General features: G+C 37.9%; 2 protein-coding genes and 1 long non-coding RNA gene across 8 annotated transcripts; all 3 read left to right on the top strand.

Moving 5' to 3' along the window:
- The first annotated feature begins 4215 nt into the window (after nucleotides 1–4215).
- On the top strand, nucleotides 4216–5698 carry LOC133735621 (uncharacterized). Its single transcript, XR_009859188.1, has 2 exons — nucleotides 4216–4376; nucleotides 4524–5698. It is a non-coding gene; the product is annotated as an uncharacterized LOC133735621 (long non-coding RNA).
- Nucleotides 5699–7258: 1560 nt separating this feature from the next.
- LOC133726367 (TMV resistance protein N-like) lies at nucleotides 7259–8265 on the top strand. The gene is made up of 2 exons (XM_062153900.1): nucleotides 7259–7308; nucleotides 7359–8265. The coding sequence occupies exons 1-2, from the start codon at nucleotides 7259–7261 to the stop codon at nucleotides 8263–8265; spliced, it is 957 nt and encodes a 318-aa protein (XP_062009884.1).
- Nucleotides 8147–13575, top strand: LOC133724693 (disease resistance protein Roq1-like). Of its 6 annotated transcripts, none has more exons than XM_062151510.1 (13): nucleotides 8147–8469; nucleotides 8609–8893; nucleotides 8998–10282; nucleotides 10389–10507; nucleotides 10665–10836; nucleotides 11032–11109; nucleotides 11192–11225; nucleotides 11304–11401; nucleotides 11621–11895; nucleotides 12000–12069; nucleotides 12201–12286; nucleotides 12374–12576; nucleotides 12729–13575. In XM_062151510.1, the coding sequence occupies exons 1-3, from the start codon at nucleotides 8284–8286 to the stop codon at nucleotides 10261–10263; spliced, it is 1737 nt and encodes a 578-aa protein (XP_062007494.1). In that variant the 5' UTR covers nucleotides 8147–8283; the 3' UTR covers nucleotides 10264–10282; nucleotides 10389–10507; nucleotides 10665–10836; nucleotides 11032–11109; nucleotides 11192–11225; nucleotides 11304–11401; nucleotides 11621–11895; nucleotides 12000–12069; nucleotides 12201–12286; nucleotides 12374–12576; nucleotides 12729–13575. The 6 variants fall into 6 exon arrangements, with proteins under 6 accessions (XP_062007494.1, XP_062007495.1, XP_062007490.1 ...); XM_062151511.1 differs by having other exon boundaries at nucleotides 11660–11895; XM_062151506.1 differs by having other exon boundaries at nucleotides 11192–11401.
- Nucleotides 13576–13789: the final 214 nt, after the last annotated feature.

The following is a 13789-nucleotide window of genomic DNA, read 5'->3' on the forward strand; positions in this document are numbered from 1 at the left end:
TGCTAATCCACAATGATGAAAAAGTTCAGCAATTCCATTTTACATTGAGATCTAAAAACATTTGCAGAAAGTGACTAAAGTGATACCTTTTTTATATTAGCATCATTACATGTATTCAGTAAAAAATATGTCACACAATAAGGTTAATTAAGCTCAATAATGATTATAAGATTGCCCTCAATGTATCTCAAGTCAATTCATTTTCATGTTGAATACAAAAAATCTCACTCCCTACTTGCACGCCTAATATTGAGTTAAAATCTAACAAAACTTTGGACGAATCCTTCCACCACTTGGCCACCTCCATACAAGGCCATCTGCAATACACAAAGCATTCACAGAATCAGTAGTGTGCTTGTAGGTATACCAAAATTTGAACTTGCAGGAAATCTAATGAGTAGTGCACCAATGACCTAATTTATAAGTTTCCCCCGAGAAATAATGACTTCCAGTTTAGTCCCATTCTACATCAGCTTAAATTTTCCCACCAAACTCAATGCTGCAGCACAACTTAAAAGGGAAAAGAAGAAAGAAATGGCTACTTGGAGTGCTGAAAATGCTCACTCTTGCTTTGGTGCTGAAAATGCTTTAACAAATTATAATAATTTTTACCCAAACAACATTCTAAATCATTTTAGTTCTGATGAAGGACTTGGGGAAATGAAATACTGTTATAAAAGAATTCCCTTCCCAGAGTGCAAATCAACTATACTATCTAGCAAACCATCACATATATCGGTTAAAATTTATATCAAGTCCTACTGGCATCTCTAAATTATACCTACTAAAGCAATGCTAGAAGAAAGACTGCACAGAAGCATTACTTAAGTGTGTAATAATTAAGACAAAACACTGATAGTACGACAGAGGTTAGACACATACAATGACAGAAAACAGTTTTCCAGAAACAGGATCAAAGCACAGCTTGGAGGAGTCGGAGCTCATTATCTGCTGTTTCAACAACTCATCTTAGTGATAGTGAAGTTGCCATTCAAATATCCACAATTAATTCCACCCACAATTTCATATCTCGGATTTTGCAAAGTCTGGAGGAGGATGGGCTTGAAATACTGAATGCTTCTTCCTTTGAGTCCTCTGGCGGGAGGGTCGATCTTCTATAATTTACATCTCCAGGTACTCTAGTTTTTGTTTTTCTACTCTCATTTATTTGCTTATACAAACTAATAAGTAATCCAGCGTTTACATTTTTCATAGTTACATTGTCTTCAGGTAGATATGTTCTAGAGGTTGGAATGTGAGAATTTAAGTGAGAAGCTCATGTCCTTCTATGCATGAGAGAAAGTAATTCCAGAGGACTTTCTGATGAATTAATGTGTTATCACATACCACATTGGTGCTTCGTCTATTCACATTGAAGTGAAAAAGCACTTATATATGCAGAGAGAAGTTCATCCTCTACAATACCAACCATTAGCCGTGGCATGAATTCAGAGAGAGAATTATGACCTATTAAGCTATATGATGCAATTATTGCCAGAAAATCTGTTGATTAGTGCTTTTTCTCCAAGAAATTTTGTTGTAACATTGTTACGGAAACTATTAATGATACTGTTAACATTCTTCCGCACAATCTCAATCTTTCATATATCAACCCTGACCTTAAGGTTTCGTTAAGCTAGATTTCTAACAATGGGTCAGATCACAATCTAGTCATCCACAGGCTAAGAAGCACCGATACGGATACGATACGATCGGATACGTGGAAACGGCAAACCTTAAATATAATCAGATACGGGTACGTGAAGGATACGCCAATTAAATAAATAAATAAATAAATAAATATATATATATATATATGGGGTCGTGACCACGTACCCAATTTTAGAACAAAAATTGCCCACTTACTCCAGCAAGAGTTTTTTAACCCCATTTACCCAATCTAACCTCTAGAGACAGTTTTGCCCCTATAATAACTCTTTCCTCTCAGACTCTCTCTCTCACTCTATCTCTCTCTGTGCCGCGCACCACCTCAGGCTCCGGTCTCTCTCTATCTCTCTGCTCCGGCGCACCACACCAGGCTCCGGTCTCTCTCTATCTCTCTATCTCTCTGCTCCGGCGCCCCACCTCAGGCTCCGGGCCACCACCTCCATCCAGTCCCCACTGCCATCAGAAACGATCGTCAACCGTCATAGGTCCCTCAAGCCAGCCCCCAGATCGGAGCTCAACCCCTAAGCGCCGCCGTCACCGAACCAGACTCTCTCTCTCTCTCTCTTACTGCCATGGCTGTTCCGGCACCCCACTTTCAGCTTCAGGCCAACCTCGATCGATCCACCTCCGGCGTCACCAACAACCAAACCACAGATCCACCGATCCAAGGCCCACAGCCACAACTCAGCCCCCAACTCCGATCCGACTCCGAACCCAGGCCGAATCGACTCCGCTCCAACGTGAAACACGCTCCGACGACTCCTCACAGTCCGGTGGGTGCCCAGATCAATTCCTGGGTGCCCAGATGTTTTTTTTTTGTTTTTTTGGTATAATGAGATTTTTTTTATTTTTTTTTTGAATCTGTAATGGTTCATTTGAGGGAAATTATATGATTATTGGAGGGTAATAATATCATTATTGGGGCAATAACATGATTATTAGGAGGCAATAATATGATTATTGGGTGGCAATAATATGATTATTGGGAGACAATAATATGATTATAAATTGATCAATTGTGCCTGTAGTGTATTCATTTAGGTTTTGAGAGTTCATACAATTCACTGGACGACAATAATATGATTATTGGAGGAAATAATATGATTTTTGGGAGGCAATAATATGATTATTGGGGGGCAATAATATGATTACTAGGGGACAATAATATTGTTACTGGGTATTATTAGGGACCGGTAGCCTGATTCCTGTCCCCGGTCGCCGGATTCCGGTCACCGGTCCTCGGAGTCCGAGGCCGGCCACTAGTCACCGGAGTCCGGCAAGGTAACCAACGACTTCTCTCTCTAAGTGAGAAAGAAGGAGAGGGCAAAAAAGTCCCAAAAATAAATAAAAAGAATAAAAAAAGAATTAATTGGGTAATAGGGAAATAATCCCTTAGAGTGTTTTGGGTAAATGGAGTTTTTGAACTCTTCGTTGTGCAAGTGGGCAATTGTTAAGCAGAAATTGAGTAAATGATCATTTCCCCTATATATATATATATAGGGAAAAAAAATGAAACATAAACAAAGTACTAGTTTATGACAATCAAAAATTGAAACATAAACGAAGCGGCTAGAAATTGAAGCTCCAAGCTCCAAGCTTCAACGTCCAAGCGAATCGAAGATGAGGAGAAGTCTTGAGCAGAAAAGATTCCGACTTGCGAAGAAGAGCAGAAGAGCAGAAAAGGTCCGATGAAGCTAGAAGACCAGACGAGCGGCAGAGGAACTCCGAAGCGGCTGAGATTAGGTCCGAAGCGGAAGAGGTCCGACTTGCGAAGAAGACCAGACGAGCAGCAGAGGAACTCCGAAGCGGCTGAGATTAGGTCTCTCTCTCTCGATCTGAGATTAGGACTCTTTTGTTTTTGTTTTTTTTTTTTTCTGTTTTTTTTTCAGGGTAAAAAGTCAGGATTACCCCTACGTATCTGATTTATTTACATTCTTACGTATCCGAATAGGATACGGACGTATCCAAATCAGGAATCCAAAAAAAAAAAAAAAAATTGTGCACTTCTAACAAGTGGACTATCTACTTAAGCAAGCCACTAGTGTAGACAATCTTTGCAACATGTATGAAGGTTGGACACCATGGATTTGAACTTGTGAAGCTACTGCCTTCTATATGTATGAGGCGGATTAATTGAGAATGGGGTTGGTTACACCGGGCAAGGGATTAATTGCTTCAGCAATCCCGTCTCTTTTCGCATCATATCTCCTGATCATTTAAATGAGCAATGGTGATTATTTCATAAGAAATTGGCCGTCAATGTCTAATAGCTGCAGTTGTTGGTGATATCTGGTTCATTAGACCTTGCCTTTCTGCAATGGCCAGCTGTGTCTTTGGTGGAGGATAACTTGAAATTTTTCAAGTGTTATCTCCCTCTAAATTGTGGTGTCTTGGGTGAGATTATGCATGTCGCACGAGAAGTAGTCTCATGTGGAACACTGGAACTCGTGTTGGTTCGTATTTGGTGATTGCTAAGCAGTCTTCCCTGCTTTAATGCCCTATAAAGATGGTACAACTTCGCAGCCACCATTGTGGCAGATTGGCACTTTGGCAGGAGAATGCCATGTGAAGCACTTTGAAGAAAATTTCAGATTTTAGCAGCAAGGTGGCCTGGTGTAACACAGTTGTCCGTCTGAGTTCAATTCTCAGTATCATGAGAAGCACTGCCACTGCCCACAAGGAGTCTGTATCACAAGTTTACTACCAATGTGAGTACATGATTACTGTCTTCTTCTACTTTTTGTACTTGCATTTTCTGGCATTGCTCTTTTGTGTTCAATGGTAATACATCTTTAGCCAGGTTGTCCAGTTCTTTTGGCAATTACTGATATGAGGATGTCTTCCTCATTTTGTAGGCAATCAGCTCACTTTTGCACAGGTTGCATTTGGTTTAGAAGATCTTACCTCAGCATACAGGAATATCAGAAGTATCAAACATCCACAATATAGGAAATTCTTGATTTCGTCAATGACATCTGCCGACCACCTCTTCCTTTCTAGTCTGAGAATTTCTTTGTTTGATAATAAGTTAAGAATGTAGCATTCTTATTAAAGAGAGGTCAATTGCTAAATAAGGTTCTCTGTGATATACCTTTTACATTACAAATGATATTTAGTCTCGGGTAATGGGTATGTCCTAGGTAAATTGGTAAATCAAATTTGTTGGTCCAAAAAAATTCCTAGTCTTATTATAAAGGAATTTTTTTACAAGTCTTCGACTGGAGGGCAGTGAAGAAGTATAACTTTCTTGGTAATGACTAATGACCCAGTTTCTATCCATTCATTCTTAAAAAATGGTAATACCACTAGCTGGCTGTGGTTTCGGACTTTCTCGACTTTGGATAAGAAACAAGAAACTTGACACATCACGTAACCGACCAATGTGGTTGCTTGTTTCTATCAAAGCCAACAGGCATTTCTTCTTCAAGCGTGCCTGTACTGTGTGCATGCTTCTTATATAAATATCGACCATGCCTTACCTAGTTCCTATCTTAAAAACAATCCCAAGTTTCAGAACAATATCTCACTCTCTAATTTCGGGAAGTACTTGAAGTTGAAGATTTCTCTATCTTTGATCTATACTTGTTGGAGATTTCGAGTCATGTCTGCGCTGGTGGAGATGTGGAGTAATGAGACCAAGGAGCAGAGCGAGAAGGATCAAACCCTTTCGTCGAATGCCTCGGCCTCATCAAGCACTAATGTTGGGGTTAATCAAGCCAAAGGAAGGACTCGTTAGCTCCTGTTTTCGACAGAGTCTTGCGTGTCAACTCACTTTTGACACACTATTCGTCTGAAGCCTCAGTTTCCATACTTCTAGAGTGGTTTAAGGGCTAAACGATGGGTAATTGTGTCAATTTATTTCTTCAGCTTTTTGCTTATTATCTTTTTCTTTGCTTGACTTTCAAATCAATGACAATGCTAGGGTTTGTAACAATGAAAGTACATGTGATAAATTTAAGACCCCATAGGACGTCTCAGTACGTGTACGTGATATTGTCGAATTATTGACTTGAGAAAACCATTCACTACTAGCATAAGCCTCATAGGACACTGTTATTTTTCTGTATCTTTTGCTCTAGAGGATATGGATAACCGTATTTAAAATTCATTAGATACGGTGCAGTCACGGAATGAAAAATGGTATTCTCTATTGCAGGCTCCACTAACCAAAAGCCACGCTTATGACTTTGGTGTGTCCATTTTTTCTTTTTTTTAATATTGCATTAGTTTTATTTTATTTTCCTTTTTCTTTTTCCATTTTTCCATTCTTCCTTTTTTAATTTTTTTTATTTTTCCTTTTTTATTGCTTGTCTCCAGATTTTTTTTTTTTGGTATTAATTTCATATTTAGCAAACATTATTCACCGTATTTTTGTGTATTTTGCATACTTGTGTATTTTGTATCAAAATCCGTATATACTGCAGAGAATTTTCAATCGCCAATTCTAGAAAATCACGTCCTCTCCTTCCCTCCTCTCCTTTCTTATATTGAGAGGCCTGATCGAGCAACCAAAACTGATAGCAAAGAACGAGAGATCAAAAACTTATAACAAAGTCTTTCAATTTTCTCCCCGTACATTAGAACCTCTTAATCTCGATCATAAGATATTTAATAGTTGATCACTGCCGATGCTTGTCTTGCACTTCGATATTAACATTGCTGATGTTTCTGCACATTCAACACATATCAATCCGATTTGAAGTGAATAACTGGCTCAAAATCGTTTATAATTATTTTTCATATCTGAAGATGGCTAACTCAATTTGAGTTTGAGTTTGTTCCAATACCTGTTGATGAAGGAGATGCCATAATTCCTTTTGAGCAAAACGAGTGAAGTCAGGCTTGCTCTTCTCTGCAAAACAAAAACAAAAAGAAACTTCAGTAAGTAAAAAGAATAGATTGAAAGAAGAAGAAAGAAGAAAGAACTCTAAGAATACTGGAAATGAAAATCTTAAGTCAAGGAGGTAAAGGAAGAGATGGGGAGTGGTTATCCCCATATTTTGAATGAATCTGATGCATAATCGGATATTAAAGACTGAATATGCGTGAGAGAAAAATTTGGGATTGGATTAAAACTCTCTCTCTCTCTACACCTTATCTACAAGAAAAAGTTATTAATCTTTTCAAAAAAAAAAAAAAAAAGAAGCTATTAATTAATGTAATCTGCAATACGGCTAAAAGAGTTTTAATAACATTAACTTTTTTCTATTTATCTATTAATACAAAAAGCTCTAATAATGTTTTAAATAGAAAAAAAATTAAAAATATATAATTTTGTGCAATACGGTTGCAAGGAAGGGATAATTAATTTGTAAATTTAAATATATTAAATGTAAATAATTTGTTAGATAATGTTACTTCACACCTTTAATCGTATGCATCTATAAGATTTTTATCTGAATATTTAATATAATACATTAATTTAGTCTTTTATTTAGCAATGAATACGGATTTTTGTCTTTAATAAGTGTATTATATTATTTTGTTGATTATATTTTTTGTTTTGTCACGGTTATCAGTACCCATAGAGCAAAGAATACTAAAACTATAAAAGGGTGTTATTTGCTCTACTCAAATAGCACGGTTAGTAATGTGTATCCAAAGGAGGGTGGCTATTAGCCAATTTTCTAGTAGTGACATGTTGGAAAGTTTAAACTAATTATTTCATATGCATGCTTTTACATTTGCAGGCATGAAGCGAATGTCATTGATGAAATTGTTAAAGAGATATCAACCAAAATAATGAAATGCACCCCTTTAAATGTGGCAAAATATCCTGTTGGAATAGAATCTTGTGTAGAAGACATACGTAAGCAGTACTTAAATGTAGGGCAAGACAATAGTCACATGGTAGGGATATGGGGAATTGGCGGAATAGGAAAGTCAACACTTGCAAAAGCTATTTATAATTCAATTAGCCATAAGTTTGAACATAGCTGTTTCTTGAGTATTGTTAAAGAAGCGTCATTTTCAAATGGAGATCTTGTCCCGCTACAAAACGAATTTCTTTCTAAGATTATAGAGAGGAATCCACCTAAGGTGTCCAATGCTTCTGAAGGAATCAATGTGTTGGAGCAAAAACTACGCCAGAAAAGGGTTCTCTTAGTTCTTGATAATGTGAACCACTTGGATCAGTTAAAAGCACTTGCTGGAGAGTGTGATTGGTTTGGTCCAAGTAGTAGAATTATCATAACAACAAGAGATAAACATTTGCTACATGCTCATGTAGTCAATACCAATTCAATATATGAGGTCAAGGAATTAAATCATCAAGATGCTTCAAGGCTCTTCAATTTAAATGCCTTCAAAAGTGATATATGTCCGGATGGCTTCTTTGAACTTGCAACTGAGGTAATACATTATGCTAAAGGGATTCCGTTAGTTTTGGAAGTTTTGGGGTCAGACCTATGTAGTAAAAAGGATAAGGATGTGTGGAAAGCTGCATTAGAGTATTACAAGAGTTGTCCTAACAAAGAGATTCAAAAAACTCTCCAAAGAAGTTACGATGGATTGCATGATCAGATAAAAGAAATTTTTCTTCATATTGCATGTTTCTATAAAGGTAGCCAAAAAAGCTATGTGATTGATGTACTATAAAGCTGTGACCTCGATCCAATGTATGGTCTCAATGTCCTCGTAGAAAAGGCCTTAATAAAAATTGAGAAAGACAATGGGATTTGGATGCATGATCTTATAGAGGACATGGGAAAAGAAATTGTTCGGCAAGAGTCTCCTGAGATAGGAAAACGTAGTAGACTGTGGCTTTACGAGAATGTTCGCGAGGTCCTTGAGGAAAACACAGTAAGTGATATTTAAAATTATTTAGCTTTATGATATTTAATACATCCTTGCTTATAAAATCTTGAAGAATTTTAAAATTTAATGCAAATATTTATTATGAGAAGAAATTGTTTAATTTGACGCAATTGTTGTTTATTAGGGAACGGATAAAATTAAAGCCATTGTGTTGAGAAGCAGAGCTCGTAATTCACAAAAGATACAGTTGAACGGCGGAAGCTTCACAAACTTGAAAAATCTTCAAATTTTTCAAGATTGTGTTTGGATGCTTGATGGAAAGAGCGTGGATTATCTCTCCAACCAGTTGAGGGTCCTTGACTGGCGTTGTTGTTCATTACAATCGCTGCCAACGAATTTTAATCCGAAGAAACTTGGTATGCTGCGAATGAGTGGTCCCTGCACGACTCCTCTGGGATTGAAATTGAAGGTATTCGAAAGAAAGAATTCGATCGTTTTTTACACATATTATAACTTTATCATTTCAACCTTTTTTTTTAATTTTATTTTTTTATTTCTCTTTCTCCCAAACAGGAAATGCCACACTTGAAATCTATCAGATTGTGGCGCTGTGATGGTCTAACCAGAATTCCCGACTTGTCTGGATTAACATGCTTAAAGAACCTGGACCTGTCTGGCTGTGAAGATTTAGTTGAAGTTGACCCTTCGGTGGGCCGTCTCGATAAGCTCGTCTATTTGAGACTCAAGTATTGTAAAAAGCTCCAGAGGTTTCCGAAGGTGATCAACTTGAAATCTTTGGAAACTCTGAATCTCTCGTATTGGCCGCTTGAGTTCTTCCCCGAAATTGAGGGAGACATGAGGTCTTTGAAACACCTGAATCTAAGTAGGACTGCCATCAAAGAGTTACCTTGCTCAGTTGGAAATCTCACTGGCCTTGAATCCTTGGATCTAGATGGCTGTTATAATCTTACAAATGTACCATCGAGCATTTTCTATGGATTGCAACGTCTGGAGGATCTTGATCTACAGTACTGCTCTAAGCTTGTTACATTTCCAACAAAGTCAGAATCACTTCCTCCACCGGTCTTTTCAACTAACCTCACTTCCAGATTAAAAGTTAATCTGAGGGAATGCTCGGAGCTTAAAGAAATTTCAGAATTTCCACGAGAAATAGATAGCTTATATGTGAGTGGTTGTGAGTCATTGAAAAGAATTTCGAAGCTGTCAAATATTTTGGAGGGGAAAGATTCAAAAATGTTCGGTGAGTTGTCCTTCACTTCCTGCCTGAGACTCCGCGACAATCTGGTTCTGGCCATGAAGAGCACCAAAAAATTGATGAGTGAGGCAGACAAATTGACGGCTCTGTTGAGACTATTTTTCTCTTGTGCGAAATCTGAAGAATTCCAAGTAGAATTTCCTGCAAGTGCTCCGATTCCAAACTGGTTCACCTGCCGTCAGGATGTGAAATTGGATTGGGATGAGGATGTGAATAGTGAAGAGCATGAGTTTTGCATTGAACTTCCTCAAAACTTCAATTGGGACAACAAAGGGTTGGCTCTCTGTATTCAATCGTATCCTGGTAGGCTCACTCATTTTGTTTACATCAATGGAATAAAGTTTGATGTGAGATTATCCGCGGGTTCGCATAAAGTGTGGGTGCATTATATTCCATTCGTTACAGTAAGAAAGAGGTTGAGTGAAAGTGGGATGCCGCAACCTGATATGTTTCGAGTTAAGTTTCGTCTTGAAGCAGATTATTTGAGTAGAGGAGAACCGCCTTTTGAGGCAAGCTGGGGAGTCCACCTGATCGAAGATTTGGAAGGAGAAGGTCGACGATAGTCCAGCTGACTTCCAGCAGGTTCATTATCTTTTTCTTTTTGTGTGTTCTGAGGCTTCTTTTATAGCCTACTATCATTCTCAAAATCAATATCATATTTGAATCTGAAACGCATTCTGTCGTCCAGTTATGCTGATTCTGCTGCCACTGAGGATGACATTCACACACCCGAGTTACAAAACACTTACCTCAGAAGAACTACGTCTTTAAAAGCATGATGCTCAATCATCATAACACAGTGTTAAAGTAGGTTTTCCCTGTCTTTGAGATAATGGCACATGCATATGGTGTATATATATCATATATTGTTTCTAGTTCTGAACTTGCCCATGTGTAGTAGAGCAGAACTAGTCTAGGTTGAACACTAAAACTTTTATGAATTTCCTCGACTTACTTCCTTCAGGAGTGTTCAATTTAGAGGAAATGGTCGAGTGAGTCTTTGGAATCAAACCTCGAGAGCATGATCAATGGAGTTGATAAGACCTACACCGAGGGTATCTATGTCTGAATGCCTTGTCTGTTCCAGAGCAGTAAAGACGCACACATTGATCAATATTTCAGAAATAAAAGGACAGGTACACAAAAAGCCTTACACTTGAACTGATCTTTTGGTTGAAATCACGTTTTAGCTTGGCTTAATTTAGATCTGCTAGTAACATCCAATAAGTGGGCTGCTTATAAATTGCTCGAGATTGTATTTGGTAATTGGACCTACTCTGCACTCATGTTTGTAGCCTTTGATTTTTGATTGTTTCTTTTTTTTTTTGTAGGTAAAAATCCTTATCCAATGTCTGTATTAAGTTGAGTTGCGAAGGAACTCGATGCTCCAGATATGGCTGATACAATAGGTAATTGCTTTTTTTGGGTGAATTAGTTAGCTAGTTGCTAATAATGGATTTTATTAACGATGGAACTTTTGTGTGTATTCAGAGCAAGTGGATTATGTACTTCATTAGTAAGCAAGGTTGGGTATACCATGGATTTCATTCAGTTTTTCCATGCATAGTCAGACACACCTCAAGAGGGTTTGGTCTCTTTGCAGCTTTGGTAGCATAGTGAATTCCGGTCCTGTTCTCCAGTCAATTGTCACTATCCCATTTGCGAGTGTAATGGATTCTGTTTCACAAGTTTACTTCCAATGTGAGTGCACAGTAGGTCTTTGCTCTGTTTATCTTTAAAAATAATACTGGGGAAGAAAAATTTGCCAACTAAAGACAGCCTTTGTTCAACCAGGTTTTCCAGACCTTCTGGGTTCTGATGTCTACCTGAAATTAGTTCAGCACGCTTTTCGCTTGTTTTCATTTTCTTTTAGTATAGGAAATAATGTTTGTGAGTTAATTTACCTTTGTTACTGTGAAGTTCTTGATGAATAATCTGATTAAGATTTGAGGAAAACAGCATTTGGGCCTCCTAAGAAGAAGGCAATACATGCCTGTTGCAAGTTTGAGCCATCCTCGATAAAAAGGTTCAAAGGGGTAGAAGAGTTGAGGACAACAGCATGTGGGCCTCTTAAAAATGTCTGCCCAGATTGAGGAGGACATTGATGCAGAAGAGTTGCAGGCGGGTGGAAGCATTTCACCTAGAGCTTATATTGGAACAACTTGGTGATCGATCAACATATAGAAGATGCTGAGGTGAACTGTATATTCCCTTTGAATTAACAATTAGAGATGGTTTATGAGTTGCTATCATCTGATTAATTATGACTAAATTCTTATCTTTATCTATGCTAGTACAGATTTTTAAGGGCCCAGCAAGTGTAGGGTGATATGCTCAACTTGAGGAAGGAATTTTTCTGTTCAACTGTGGTACAGACTTCTCTGTTTATTTTGTAGACAGACTGATCTAATCATTGGGATGCCAAACTGATCGAGATTTAATTAGTTTAGTACTGGGTTCTACTCTACACTCATCTTTGCAACTCTTGATATTTGACAAGGTGAAAATCAGCAATGCTATCGTCTTAAGGCAAGCTAAGATGAATCTAGAGATCTGGTCGAGACAATAATGAGTCACTGAGTTTAGGTAACTTCTTTTTCTAGGAGCTACTAGTGCAGACAATCTTTGCAATATGTATTAAAGGTTGGTCTTATGGGATTTGAATTTTTGAAGGTGCTGTCTCCTAATTACATGCGCGCAATGATCTATGGCTCTATGCAGAATGCATTGTAAAGTTCTTGCAAGAAGATTTTGGATTCTTGGTAGCAGCCTTGCATGGTGTATTACATCCCTACTTTTCCGGTCAGTTCTCAGCATTACCAGAAGCAGTCTGGAAATGCCAACATGGATCCTGCATCGTGCATCTGAATACCAATGTGAGTGCACTGTTTTTCTTTGTTCTGTTGCAGTTTGTCATTGCAATTCTTTCTTCCACAATTACTGTAGGTGTTTGACAGTATATATGTTCAGCAAAGTTGTCCAGTCCTTTTGGCAATCGTTGATTTTTGCTGTCTACCTCATTGTGTAGGCAATCAGTTCGATTTTGCACAGCTGGTGTCTTAGAGAGACCATGATCCTACCTCTGCAGTAGGAATACAAGACCTGTATGACTACTTTATATACTCAATGTACCCCCAAATCTCCAACACAAATTGTCCCAACTGGTGCAAGGTTAACAACTGACAGAATGTTGCAGCTCTGTCTCTGGAAGAATTGGTGCGGGAGAATATTATGATGGAGTTTAGCAACTGGATCAAAGGTTTTTCTGTAAGCCTTGCTCTTGGTACAATCATGAAAGCTGAAGTCTAGGTTTATTCAAGGGTCTTCTTATTCCAGCTTAGTTAATCTGCAAAGAGCCTATTCTGTGACACTAGCTGGGACATCTCAGTGACTCATGTCCAGGTACAAGGAAGTTGATGAAACAGCAGATAACTTGCCAAGCTCGAGCATCCTTAGCCACTGATTTGGAACTTTTGGCTAACGAAGTCTTATGGATTTGTAAAGACTGGGGTTATGCAATATTGCAAATGCAATGCTAGTTTCTTTCACGCTTCGGTGCCAGACTTCAAAAAGAAAGAAAGAAAAAGGGAATTGCACCCTATGTAGTTGAATTTCAGATACTTACGGCTTTGTGTGCCCTATGAACCTTTTTTGGCATGGGAAACTGATTTCTTTCTCTCCCTTCAAAATTTTTAGTTGTATTTTTGTAGTACATTTAGTTTTTATTTTTTTATTTTTATTTTTTTTTAACTCTTCTGTTCTAAGAGTAGTCTCATTTTTCCTTGATCGTTGTTGATCAAGTTTGGGAGCTATCTTTCCTTCATTGTAAGTTTGGGTTCAGTTATTCCATCTTCTTGGGCTTGCTCTTTGTCTAAGTCCGGTATCCCAAAAAAAAAAAAAAAAAAAAGAATTAGCACCACCTCACTAAACCTCCGAAGTTGAAACACAGCCGGCTAAAAGAATTACCCCCAGATCAGATGCATATATTTGTAATACCATTTGCTTCTTGTGGTTTTAGAAGTTTCTTGTTGTTACGGCGAGACAAAAAAGAATGTTCACTCTCAAAAACTGACCACTGTAGCTCTGCTT

This window comes from Rosa rugosa, chromosome 1, assembly GCF_958449725.1.
Source record: "Rosa rugosa chromosome 1, drRosRugo1.1, whole genome shotgun sequence".
NCBI lineage: Eukaryota > Viridiplantae > Streptophyta > Magnoliopsida > Rosales > Rosaceae > Rosa > Rosa rugosa.